Consider the following 13,648-nt stretch of genomic DNA (forward strand, 5'->3'; position numbering starts at 1 on the left):
GATCAGTAATGCTAATGACATTTCTGTGTATGTGAAAATGTGCATGGATGACTAACTGAATTGTGTGTGTGTTTTTTTTTAATCAATGACACTTTTAATTATTGCTGGACAAATATGTGCAAATATGGACCCATGACCTATTCCTTGTGTGTAAGGTATGAGGTTAGGATGTGGCGTTATGACCCAACCCTTTTTCCTGTGTTTAATAAACAGTCTGTTTATGTCAGCTGTGGATGTGACGTCAAGTGGGCTTTATCTATATACATTCCTCAGTACATTATACAGTAGTACAAAATTACGTTTCCCAGGGCCACACTGGAACATTTATACAATACACAGGGTGTTCATTTTACATACTGGAATGTAAAAAAAGGACCAACATCTGTAATATGGATATCAATATATCACAGTTCCAAACAATTATTTGTCCAAGGGATAATATTTAGAACTATTTTGTTTAGACCTGGAATGGCCGCTGTGAGTGTTTAAAGAATAAAACTTTTAACATGATGTAAAGATGTCATAATGATGTTTGTTATTATGTTCATAAAGAAGAATACACACAAGACAAACCTTAGCTTTACACTTCAAAATGGAAACACCACACAATAACTAGGTGCATGAAAGCAGCTTTTATAAAATCACAAAGTTAATGATTGCTAAGAGCAGAATAGCATTTTAAAGTAAAGAATGCCTGTTTTGTTTCATTTACAGAGGTGCTGACTAGCAAACAAAATCTAGTTCACCATGTTGCACACGTGCGCATGGGAGGCAGCTAAAGGGCTTGAGTATAGACAGTTCCGAGACATACCGGGATGTGGCAGAGTGCACTGACTCTTTTTCTCCCTTGCCTGCAGACCATTTACGGGAGATTCCACCTGGTCCTCTTGATGTCACTTCTGGGACCGAGCCAATGGAAGGAGACCTTGCTGGCTCCAGCCCCTGTGATGTCATGTCCGGGCTCGCACCAATGACAGAAGACCTCTATGACCCTGACCCCTTTGACTTTACTTCCTGTCTTCCCCTTTAAAAGCCTCCACCTTTTCCTTATTCCCTCAGTTTTGTATTGGACTCGGTCTTGAGCACAGCAGTGCTATCATTTAATAGACGATTTGTAGCCAGGATACCAAATTATACGGGTGGCTGCCCCAAACCTTGCTATGTCTCATTGTGAGTTTTGTAACAAACACCAGAAAAGAGGTCACAGAGTAGCTCATCATCTCCAGAGGCAGCCCAAACAGGTCTGTCAGGGAATACAGAGTAGGATGTGGGTGAGACTGCACCAATAATATGCAATTCAAGTTATTTTTTGTATAGCACTCTTCAACGAGTGCAGGTACAGAGCACTGTGAATAATTCTCAGTTAAAATACATGTATAGATTATATTAATTACTAAATACAGAACTAGTGCACATATAAATGCACATTTGTTAAAACATACAAAGAACAAGGTAGAAACTATTAAACATGTCTGTCCATTAACTGACAAACTATGCCCAGTTGAAAATGATGGAGATTAAAATTATAAAAGAGAAAGTCACAGACCAGGACCTAGGCCAACTTGCTGCATACCCACTCCTTGATTTTCTATAATGAAGTCTGTGCTGGCCGCCCATTCCTACTAGAAATAAAGGCATGAATTAATTTCTCAGTATCTTGCAAATTTAGAAAATGTCTTAATCTTCCAACGCTATTACAATGGAAAAAGCCTGTTATGGACAGTTTTGTAATGTATGCTTTAAAATGACATGCTGGAGTCAAAAATTACATCTAAATTGTGAGCAGATTCAGTAAAACTAATGGTGATTCACATAGTTTTCATGAAGATTTATATATAGTATAGAGAGAGGGAGACAGAGACTATTAACACTGTGTGCCTGCTGACTACTTACAAATATTTTAGTAGATGCCGAAGTAAGGGATGTCCACATCCACATGGGATCATATGTAAATTTTAGACAGAATGTCTGCAGGCAGAGGATATTCACAATGTTGAACAACAATAAATTCAAACTTTATACTCAAACAAATTAATTTCATTATGGCAATCCTTCCTAAGTATTGATTCAAAGAACATCATGTGCTGAAAGAATACAGAAAGTAACAGAAGAACAAGAGGATAAAGTCAAATTCATAACTGCAGACAAAAGTACAAGCTTAGGTGTTTTTGAAATAATGACTTAAAGGGTCCTGCATCTTGTCATTCAGGTGTCCAAATGAATAAGCACTCGCAGAAATGTACACAGCTGGCACTTTGTGCAGAGTTAAGTAAGCTCCAGAAATAAAGAGCAAATACAAGCAGAAACCAGGAAGAATTAAAAGTAATAGTTGAATTGTTTCTAAGTGTGAATGCAACACATTAACAACACAAATTGCACTGATTTAGCTTTAAATGAGCTAAGTTTAAAGAAATCATAATTATATCAAATCCATAGATGGTAAATGCTGAACTTTGGTAATGGGAATATTTATTAACAGAACTGTTTCCTCTGAGTGCTCTTAAAGTTCTCCTTTGACGAAATGCTCAGACATCATTAAATTGCACAAATAGAAAATGTTATTATTTGCCACTGTGAATTTGAAAATGAGCACGAAGGCTGTGTAACTTTCTTGTACTTCACAAAGATGTATTTATAAAACACATCTATCCCCTTTCCACATCCTCACGCCACCAATGATATGTGGTATGAGCACTGGCTGCTCTGTCACCCAATCTCACTGTTTCACCATATGCATAGCAAATAGGTGGATTACAACTAAGCTGACACTTTATAAATAGGTTTTGTTACCAAATTGCACACAGAACACTCCTTTCTGCTTGGCTGTGTGACTGAAATATTGAGGCAGATTATTTCAACCAGGAGAAGGAACTGGCCTCAGGAAATTGATCTTTGTGGACACTTCCACCTTTTGCTGCTGAAACCATGTGCGAAGCTAGCATACATACAGGCAAACAGAGTACGATGGACATGCACAGACTACAAAGTCCTTAAGTGTCACCTGGTTAAGGCTTTACATAGCCAGATAACAGGAGTTACTCACAAAATATCTACATGTTTTAACCAGGTTTCCTAGAGACCAATAAACAGGTTTCTCCAACGGGAATAAGAGTTTACATGGCACTTTAGAAATCAGGTTTCTGTGAATCACCAGGTAATTAAAATGCATGTAAACGCACTGAATGAACTATTACTCTATGCATTGGTAGACCACACTGACTGTCCTTAAGTGTGTTGGGGGTCAGACTATAGCATTCTACATACTGGTAGAGCCTGAAATAGTATACATTGTATTTTCACAGTCAATGATTCATTTTATCACTCAAAACCACCTTCTTGAATTAGATGGTCTTTTCTTCTTCCCCAATTGTACATTCTGAAGAGCGCAGTAGTGTGAGATTTTAATTTATGGGAAATCTTTGCATTTTTAACATAATTTAAAATTCTTAACTCCTTTTTGTTAATTTCATATTAATAAAACTTTTTTCCTGTAGACTGTGCTCCTTAGTTATATTCTAGCAATGACAATTAGCAACAAATAGAGGCAATGACAGTGAAAGGCTTCTGCTACTTTTAGCTAATATGCTCATTATTAAGTAATAGCCTAAATTACTAAAACACCAGGAAAAGCAGATCGAAAATATTGGTGATGCGGATGAAAACCAAGATAATCTCCAAGTAACATTTGTAAATGTTTGCTACATGCCAATAGAAACAGGAAAATGACAGCTTGCTTAATTAAGACAAGAGTCAAATTAAAATCAGAAATTGGTTGATGTAAAAAAAAAACAACAGCCACAATGGGCTCCTCGAGAACCACTGAGTTAGACAGTGAACTGCTTGTTACTATATCATTTGTATATGTTAACTGGTGTTATTGTAGGGTTGTATCAGTGTGCATCTGCAAAGATAAAATAAGGTTAATGGGTATTTCTGTGCTTAAAAGAAAAGAAGGCAAAAGACATGTTTCAGCTGTATAGCCTTCAATAGTTATGCAACTGACAAGGAAAAAAGCAGATAACATACCTTTAAGTTTTATTATTAAAAAAATGTACTAGTCTGTAATAATTATATTATGCTCCATGTGTTTTACAACAGAACACTTTTAAGTGAAAAAGTAGGCATTTCTAAAATGAAACAAAATTCAAATATAAAGCAATAATTTACAAAAACGTAAAAATAAGCTTTACTTGATGCTTCAATACCCATAACACTGAATGACATTCTTATTTCAGTTAATCCCATGAGCAGAACATATTGATGCCAATGCACCTGTAATACTCGAGCAACTTTATGCATTAAAATTTGTTTGCCATAAGATGCTTCAATTTACATGTAAAAACAGAGAACCAATGCTTTCCAATAATTAGTTTCCATTTCACTATGTGGTGTTTGCATTCCCTGGAAACCTGCATGTTTAGATTTTCCATTATAGTTCCTGGTCAACACAATACATCACACTATGTAGTCTAGTATGCAGGCTAATGTCAAACCTTGCTGTATGGAGGATATACTTCAAAACTTTCCAGCTAGTCAGAGGCTCTATTGCGAACCCTCCACAGCCAACCTGAGCCTAACCCTCTACACCCAACCACAGGACCACTTACATTCCAATAGAGCCTATGTGGCCAGTGAACATCAACTCATGGCAGTTTCATGCTATATAAATGATTGATAGGGTATGTTTCCTGAGCGCCAGGTCTTGTTGGTGGTACAGAAAACATGTAGGTAAGCTTTTGTGATCTGTAATTTCTAGGAGATCATGGTTGAAGTTCACAAAATGTTGCATGCATATTACAGCTGATACAACTTAAAATCTGGACTTTACGGCCGTTCAAAAGTTTCATTGAGAATTTGGGTTGTAATGGCTCAGTTGTGGCAGCAATGTGCAATTGTGTGCAAAGCTAAAACAGTGTTAACAACGCCAAAATAGTTCAGTAGATGGTAATGAATTTTGGAATACTGTTTAAGGTTTGAACTACTTACACTGAAGTCTACATTCCAATAGAATGAATCAAATAATGGAAATCATTCAAATGAAAGCAATAAAAGCAGGGGGGTTTGCAGTACAATGGGGGACCAACACAACTATTGCACATCACACAAGAAAGACTATCAACTACTTTTATTAAATTTTGGATTTACATAATTGCTTATGCTATTTAATATATTGTCTTCATTGGGAATTTCAAAAATTTCACTGCAGAGTTGTAAAGGGAGGGACAGCACCAAAAAACATGTAATACTCCAAAACAGCTGGCTAGATATTCTTGAAATTTTGCAAATATATCACAATTTACCCAAATTGACAAACACAGTTTATAAGAGTTTCAAAAGATTTGTCATGAATGGGGTTCAATAAAGAAAACAATGCTAATCAGTAGTTCTGACCAGCTTATATGTCATATCACTGTTTCAATTACAGTATTCAACAAGCCATCCAGCTTATTAGTGTCAAATTAAACATGTAGTCATGACACCATAGTGTTGTGATGTGAGATTTTGCATACAAGTTGAAGGGGGTGAAGTGGCTTAAACCAGTTTGGCAAGTGCTTCTCTGCTAAAGTCTTTCAACCCCCGCAAGAAAGCCACGCTGCCTAACTGCCAAGCTTTATCTTAACATATGGTGTTGGTGTTTAAGATGTTTTATTCCCCCATTGGTCTGAAGTATGGCTGTTTGGAACTGGCTGTATCAGAAGCCTTTAAGTACCATGACGTCCTATTGGCTCTAGGGGTTGGACAGAACATCTATAAATTTACTCGCTCCTTCACACTCTCTCTCTTACTAACATATGATGAAGGAGCATCTCTCTCTCTTACAAAACTGATGAACTGAAAGGAGAACATAATGGAGAGCACAGCTCGGCAGCCATATTGAAACAGGCATGCGGCCTGTTTTGAAGAAAGCTTACCTCAAAATGATGCCTTAACTAGAGACATTAAGTAACAAACAAGTCTGCGTGCCGCCTGAAACTATACATCACCATTTAATCAGGTTGTATGGTTGCCAATATTCAAATGTACTCTGCATATTGTTATTATTTATGAATATTACCAATAATACAACGTTTAAATTGTAACTTAACTCCTGTTTGTCTTTTACTACACCTAATTGCCTGAGGTTATAGATGTAGGAAGGAAGGAGGGGAGAAGTTATATACTATAATACCTTATAAACAGTGGTAAGTCTGGGAGATTTGAGGCGTTCTGACAGAGGCTAAATATTAATAATACAAAAGGGGAAAGTAGAGCAATATATTACTCTACTAAGACAAAACACATAGTAAACCAGGAAATACAAAGAAGCAGAGTTAGTTCATGGTTCCAAATAAGCAAGAACTTACCATAATTGTGAAATGCAATCATACAAAAAAGACCAAACTCTTGACTCATTAGTGCAGAGAAATCGACAGTTATTGTAGATGATGAGCGGGACAGTTGCATTTCAGCCAGAAATAACTAAAGGTTCAACATTTCAAAAATTCATGAATATTTGCTTTCTTGCCTTAATCCATTATATAAATACATTCATGTTTTTAGATACAGTGACAAAATATAATACAATAATTATGAAACATCACTAACCCTCTCTGTTTCTCTTCATGCTACACTTCTGTGGTAGTTGGTGTCACTGTTCTAGTACAAATATGTTTATCTACCAATTCTGGAGGCCTTAGAATTAAAGGACGGAAAGATTATGTTGTCATATTAGAAATCATGGCATAATGTACAATGCTCAGGAGGGGCAGGAGGCCAGTTAGCCTACTATGTCTTTGTCTTTTATAACTGATTGTTAACCCCAGGCATCTCTTCCCCAACAATGTTGTTTTCTCCAGGAATCCTGCTAGCTGGACTTTTTGTTTTCCTCTCCCCTGTTGTAAACTGGCCATAGTTGAAAGATATTGTTAATGGGCAGATATTGTTAAGTTCCTTTAATATTAATCAGTTTCAAACTTGTTTTACTTTTTATTAAAACATGTCTATATCTTCATTTGTATGCATTATGTAATTAGTAATGTATAAAATGAAACATTCACTGAAGAGAGCTATACAAAAATAAACTCAATCGAATTCCTTCCTTTTCTAGATGTGTAGCATATCTTTCTTATTAATTAGTTCAGTGTATGTCAACCTGGTGAAGTGAATTTTTGTCCACCAATTTAATCAGACCTGAATCTTTTTGCTGATCAGCTTGTCTCAATTTTGTCTTTGTGAAGTATATTCCATCAATTGATGCTTCCTTTTAAGATTTCCACATATGTAATGATTTGGTTTGTTTACTTCATTGCACAATTTTAAGAAGATTTTCTTCCTCCATGAATTTGTCAATAAGAGAGGGTTTTCACCTAGATGCATTTTATACCATATTACATACACTCACCTAAAGGATTATTAGGAACACCATACTAATATGGTGTTTGACCCCCTTTCACCTTCAGAACTGCCTTAATTCTACGTGGCATTGATTCAACAAGGTGCTGAAAGCATTCTTTAGAAATGTTGGCCCATATTGATAGGATAGCATCTTTCAGTTGATGGAGATTTGTGGGATGCACATCCAGGGCACGAAGCTGCCGTTCCACCACATCCCAAAGATGCTCTATTGGGTTGAGATCTGGTGACTGTGGGGGCCATTTTAGTACAGTGAACTCATTGTCATGTTCAAGAAACCAATTTGAAATGATTTGAGCTTTGTGATATGGTGCATTATCCTGCTGGAAGTAGCCATCAGAGGATGGGTACAAGGTGGTCATGAAGGAATGGACATGGTCAGAAACAATGCTCAGGTAGCCCGTGGCATTTAAACGATGCCCAATTGGCACTAAGGGGCCTAAAGTGTGCCAAGAAAACATCCCCCACACCATTACACCACCACCACCAGCCTGCACAGTGGTAACAAGGCATGATGGATCCATGTTCTCATTCTGTTTATGCCAAATTCTGACTCTACCATTTGAATGTCTCAACAGAAATAGAGACTGATCAGACCAGGCAACATTTTTCCAGTCTTCAACTGTCCAATTTTGGTGAGCTCGTGCAAATTGTAGCCTCTTTTTCCTATTTGTAGTGGAGATGAGTTGTACCCGGTGGGGTCTTCTGCTGTTGTAGCCCATCCGCCTCAAGGTTGTGCGTGTTGTGGCTTCACAGATGCTTTACTTCGGTTGTAACAAGTGGTTATTTCAGTCAAAGTTGCTCTTCTATCAGCTTGAATCAGTCGGCCCATTCTCCTCTGACCTCTAGCATCAACAAGGCATTTTCGCCCACAGGACTGCCGCATACTGGATGTTTTTCCCTTTTCACACCATTCTTTGTAAACCCTAGAAATGGTTGTGCGTGAAAATTCCAGTAACTGAGCAGATTGTGAAATACTCAGACCGGCCCGTCTGGCACCAACAACCATGCCACGCTCAGAATTGCTTAAATCACCTTTCTTTCCCATTCTGACATTCAGTTTGGAGTTCAGGAGATTGTCTTGACCAGGACCACACCCCTAAATGCATTGAAGCACCTGCCATGTGATTGGTTGATTAGATAATTGCATTAATGAGAAATTGAACAGGTGTTCCTAATAATCCTTTAGGTGAGTGTATTTTCTGTTTGATGGCTTAGGGATTCTTTGCATCACACTCTAATAATGTATAAAGTGCAAGTCTGTTCAAGTACAGTGATGGCATTTTTGTCAAAGATTAAAATGATGTTCCCCAACCTGGTCATAATTTGGATCCAAAGGACCTACAGTAGATGAGTGCTAATGGAAACACATGAACTCATTTTCAATATTATACTTAAGTACATCTGTGGCACAGTGGTTAGCACCGCTGCCTCATAGCTCCAAAGTCTTGTGGTTATTTCACATTTTCCCCAGCAAGTTAATGCAGATCTTTCTTCAGGTACTTTGGTTTTCCTCCCACACTACAAAAACATGCATGCTTGGTTGACATGCATCTCTAAACTGATTCTGTAAGAAAGATTGTTGGGCTGTGTGTGACAGTGTTTTATAGTGAGGCACAAACTAGAGCTGGCCTCTAGTCAGCTTTGCACCTAGTTCTCACAGGATAGCCTTTGGCCTACTGCGGTTCTATAAGTGGTATGTTGTAAAAATCAATGGATGTTGAAACTAACTCAGAATATGGTGTTAAAACACATTCATAAACAAAATAATATAACGTTAATCTCTCTGATCCTAAGGTGAAATTAAATTGCTACAATGAAGGAGATATAAGAAGTGATACAGAATAATGCTGATGCCAAACTTAAAACAAAATTACATAAAGGAGTTTAAATAGTGCTCAGTTTGACTTGTTCATTATTTCCTTTACATTTATGGTAAGACATGACAAAAGTATTAAATACTAAAGATATTCTTGATGATGTGTCTTTCTTTTGGTAAAAATACTTACCTTTACTTACATCTTCTGCCTCTTTTGCAAGACTCTGTATTTCTGCTTTTGCTTGGCTTTCAGCGGCCATTGCTCTATTTGACAGCAAATTGTACTCACAATTAAAATCAGTAATTTCTTTGAGGAATTTTTTTCTTTCTTCTGTAGTTTCATTTTTCTTTTGTCCCTAAAAGAAAAATGCTCAGTCCTAAATAAAAGTAATCAAAAAGGCTATTTGATGAAATATTAAAATGTCAAAAATGTAATACACAAAAATTTACTGTTCACAATTCTAATTTAAAACTTAAATTATGGGAAAATACAGAACTTCAATATTTGCTGTATTTATACTGTATATACTTTATTATTTTTGTTTGCAATAGTAATGAATCTATACAAAACTCTCTATATTTAAATTTTATAAAATCTGTATCTGTAATGATTTTCTTTAAATACATCCCCAAATCCAAAAAATTTGGGACAGCATACTCATAAAAACATCAGCACCATTTCCAGTGGGTGTGAAACTCCACCAGGGCTGTGCTTTGTCTCCAGTCCTGTTTGTGATTTTCATAGGCAGGATATCAAGGCACAGCCGAGGACAGGAGGGAGTCCAGTTTGATGGCCTTAGAATCGCACCACTTCTCTTTGCAGATGACGTGGTGCTGTTGGTTTCATTGTAAGAAAAAGGTGGACTGTCCTCTCCAAGTGGGAAGAAAGTTACTGCCTTAAGTCGAGGAGTTTAAGTGCTTCAGGGTCTTGTTCACAATTGAGGGGAAAAGAAAGGGCAAGAATGACAGATGGACTGGGGCGGAAAGCACAGTTAGGCAGAGCTCTCAATTCACCAGCCAATCTACACTCACCTATGGTCATGAGCTTTGTGTAATAACCAAAAGAATGAGAAGGTTGGTGCAAGCAGCCAAAATAAGCTTTTTACACAGGGTGTCTGCACTGTCCCTTAAGAGATAAGTTGAAAAGTGTAGACATCTGGGAAAGGCTCAGAGTAGAGGTGTTGACCCTCCAAATCGAGAGGAGCTAACTGAGGTGGTTCAGGTATCTGATATGGATGCCACCTGGATCTGTGGAGGTTTTATGGGCACAACCAGCTAGAAGGAGACCCCTGGGGAAGACCTAAGGTTCACTGGGAGGATAATATTTCTCAGGTGACCCGTGAGTGCCTTGGGATCCCACAGTATGAGTTGGCATGTGTTGCTGGGGAAAAAGGTGTATGGGCTTCACTACAAAAACTCTTGACTAGGTAACCCAGCATCTAATAATGGTGGAAAAATAAAACAAAAAGTCCAATTAAATTCATAAATCACTTTTTTTTCTACTGATTTTTTCCATAGTGTCACAATACAATCCAATTTATTTGTGTATAGCCCAAAATCACACAAGAAGTGCTGCAATGGGTTTTAAGAGGTCCTGCCTTTTGATAGTTCCCAGCCTTGAGTCTCTAAGAAGACAAAGAAAAACTCCCAAAAAACCCTTGAATGAAAAAAAAAGAAGAAACCTTGGGAAAGGCAGTTCAAAGAGAGACCCCTTTCCAGGTATGTTGGGTATGCAGTGAGTGTCAACAGAAAAGGGGGATAAATACAATACAATACACAAAACAGAACACAAGTAATCCTCAATAAAATAGAATAGTACAATAGAAATATTACAAATACAGAGCAGAATTCAACAGTAGATAATATCACATAATACGATTTGGATTTGTTCAGAGTCCTGAAGACCTTGGCCATCAAACTGCCCCCATCCTCCCCCTTTGTGGCCATTCCACAGATGAATCAGCACTGGACTAACCAATCTGATGATCCGATGAAATAACTTTTTTACATTTGTGGTTGTAGATTATCAAACCTTCAATGCTAAAACTTACAAAACCAATATATACACTTGATATTCTATAAAAGATTTTTAATCATTAAATTAGGAGTGAGGAAGCAATTAGCAAAATGTCATCATTTATTTTTTATTCAATGTTTGGATTATTTTGGGAATACAATTGTCATTTTTGTGTGTACCTTTTAAAACATTTTTTAATGTTTATTTCTTCTTTTTCTTTGGGTCAGTTATATAAATATGTAGCCCTGTAAGTTGGGTAAGAAGATGATTTAGTTCATACAGCATTATTACAAAAATCGGCCGAAATTGATTTCCTCTGTGCGGAGTAAACTGCCATGAAGTTAACCACTTATTTTTATGATCTATGTCAGGTAGTATTTGTCAGTAAAATAATGCTTATTCATCTATTTGTGAATCATATGTAACAACATGGATTTTTCATGTTTTAATTAAAAAAATATCCTCTGACTAAGGCCGGGTTTATACTTCATGCAACGCATGCTGCAGAGGACACTACTGCTATGCAAGTGTTTTACTCTTTATACTTGTGTGCGTACTTTACGTAAATCTGGAGGAATCCAGCAGATGGCAGTGCGAGATACAGTATAATCACAGTGAGAACAGGTTCGGCTTCGCTATGTTGTAAATTGCCTGAAACATCATTTAAATTTCGATAACACCTTACCGCAATATCTCTGAAAAGGATATTTAATGATTAAATCCATCAATCCAGGAATGTGTCCATTCCATGTCCATTCCAGCAAGCACTGGGCATGAGGCAGAAACAATCCCTGGATGGGGCCTCAAATCATTGCAAGGTGAATACAAGCACTCACATACAGTGGCGTCATTTTAGCGGCACCAAATCCCCAAATCTGCATATCTTTTGAAGGAAACCGGAGCACAGTGTGGAAACCCAGCAGGAAAACGTAAACTTCAAGCAGAGAATACCAGCGACATGACTCCCTGCGAGAAAGCATTTCTACCGCTCCACCACCGTGTCACCCTCATGTGTGTAATTATTAACAGTATTCATTATTTAACAAATTGATCTGTAAAATGTAACATAGATACTTTAATGCATTTCATCACGAAAGTGATATCAAGTATAAATCTAAAGATTCTAAATTTGCAGAGATTTGGAATATCATACATTTAATGTGTTCTGTGTGGTGATCTATTACTGCTTGCCGCTGCTGTCAGGTCCAAGAAGCTCTTAGTGATTAAAAACTGGGATGACGTTTACGATGGTCTGCTTTAATTATAAAGTAAACTACGAGGTTAAAGTGGATGTTTCAAGATTAAAGCCGAAATTTCTACTTTAACCACAAAATACACGTTTTCACCATGTCCTTAATTTTTTTCTCTGCGGCTCAAATACAGCGCTGTACATTATGTTGCTTTTGTGAAGTTGAAAAAAAAAAGACGGCACGAAAGATGGCATGTGAGACTTTTAAAATGTATCGTTTCATTACGATCCGGAATATGTGACGCTTAAATATAAAAGCACCACAAATGCATTTGTATGTCGCCATTTTACTTCACCACATCGAACCATCAAACATCGAAGCGCACACATTGATCCCGCAGGATTCGCATAGAGGCTTTCTGTCAAATGTAGATAGTAAACATAGACTCTGATGTCACATTCTGACTTTTATCACACTGCGCCCCCAACTTTTTGCTGATACTACAATTTGTGCACGCGTTGCATTAATTTCTGAGGACCTGCTCAGAGGACGCGTCAGATGAACGCTGGGAACGCGTGACAGCCATGATGCGGGGGCGTACGCATTATGAGCGTGAAGTATAAACAAGCCCTTGGAAGAAACACTGACAGAGCTATTACAGTTCTAGTTGCATTACAGTATTGACACAACACACTGTTCCTGCAACAATTTTGTTTCCACTTTTTAGTGAACAACAGTCTACTACTGCTTTCCATTTGCTTTACTGTACAAGATACCCTGCTGATCAAACAACATATTTTCTCTTCTCTTGAAAAACCTGGTTATAACATCAGACCATTGACTTCAGCTTTTAACCCTCACATTCACAAAGCAGCAACCTGTGTTCTAACATTAAGAACTCTGATAAGTTTCCAAGTATACACACAATACACACACTTTACGATAAGTCAGATACAGTTCTATGCAGAGTTCTACACTCAATAGAATTGAAATTCCTCTCTTCCATGAAACAAGGTATAGCAAGAATTGTATAAGGTATCATCCTCCTTATACAACTTCAAACCCTTGCAAACCTTATCCAATAGTTAACTGGGTCAGCTCTGAATCAGAGTGGGAAGTCTCACATACACAAAACTGATCTGAGAAAGCAGAGGAAGGAAGTGAAACGACTGATTTATAACAAACAGGGGCCTCATGCATAACAGCGTGTGTAGAATTCACACTAAAGCA

At 37.4% G+C, this 13,648-nt stretch overlaps 1 protein-coding gene across 2 annotated transcripts in view; it reads right to left on the minus strand.

Moving 5' to 3' along the window:
• The window catches only part of ccdc172 (coiled-coil domain containing 172), a 103,058-nt gene that overhangs the window by 41,330 nt on the left and 48,080 nt on the right, over window positions 1-13,648 (minus strand). For both annotated transcript variants that reach the window (XM_039742325.1, XM_039742315.1), the window contains exon 4: window positions 9,402-9,567. In XM_039742325.1, the coding sequence (XP_039598259.1) occupies window positions 9,402-9,567 (166 nt within the window). The remainder of the gene's footprint in view (window positions 1-9,401; window positions 9,568-13,648) is intronic.

Source organism: Polypterus senegalus, chromosome 1 (assembly GCF_016835505.1).
Source record: "Polypterus senegalus isolate Bchr_013 chromosome 1, ASM1683550v1, whole genome shotgun sequence".
NCBI lineage: Eukaryota > Metazoa > Chordata > Cladistia > Polypteriformes > Polypteridae > Polypterus > Polypterus senegalus.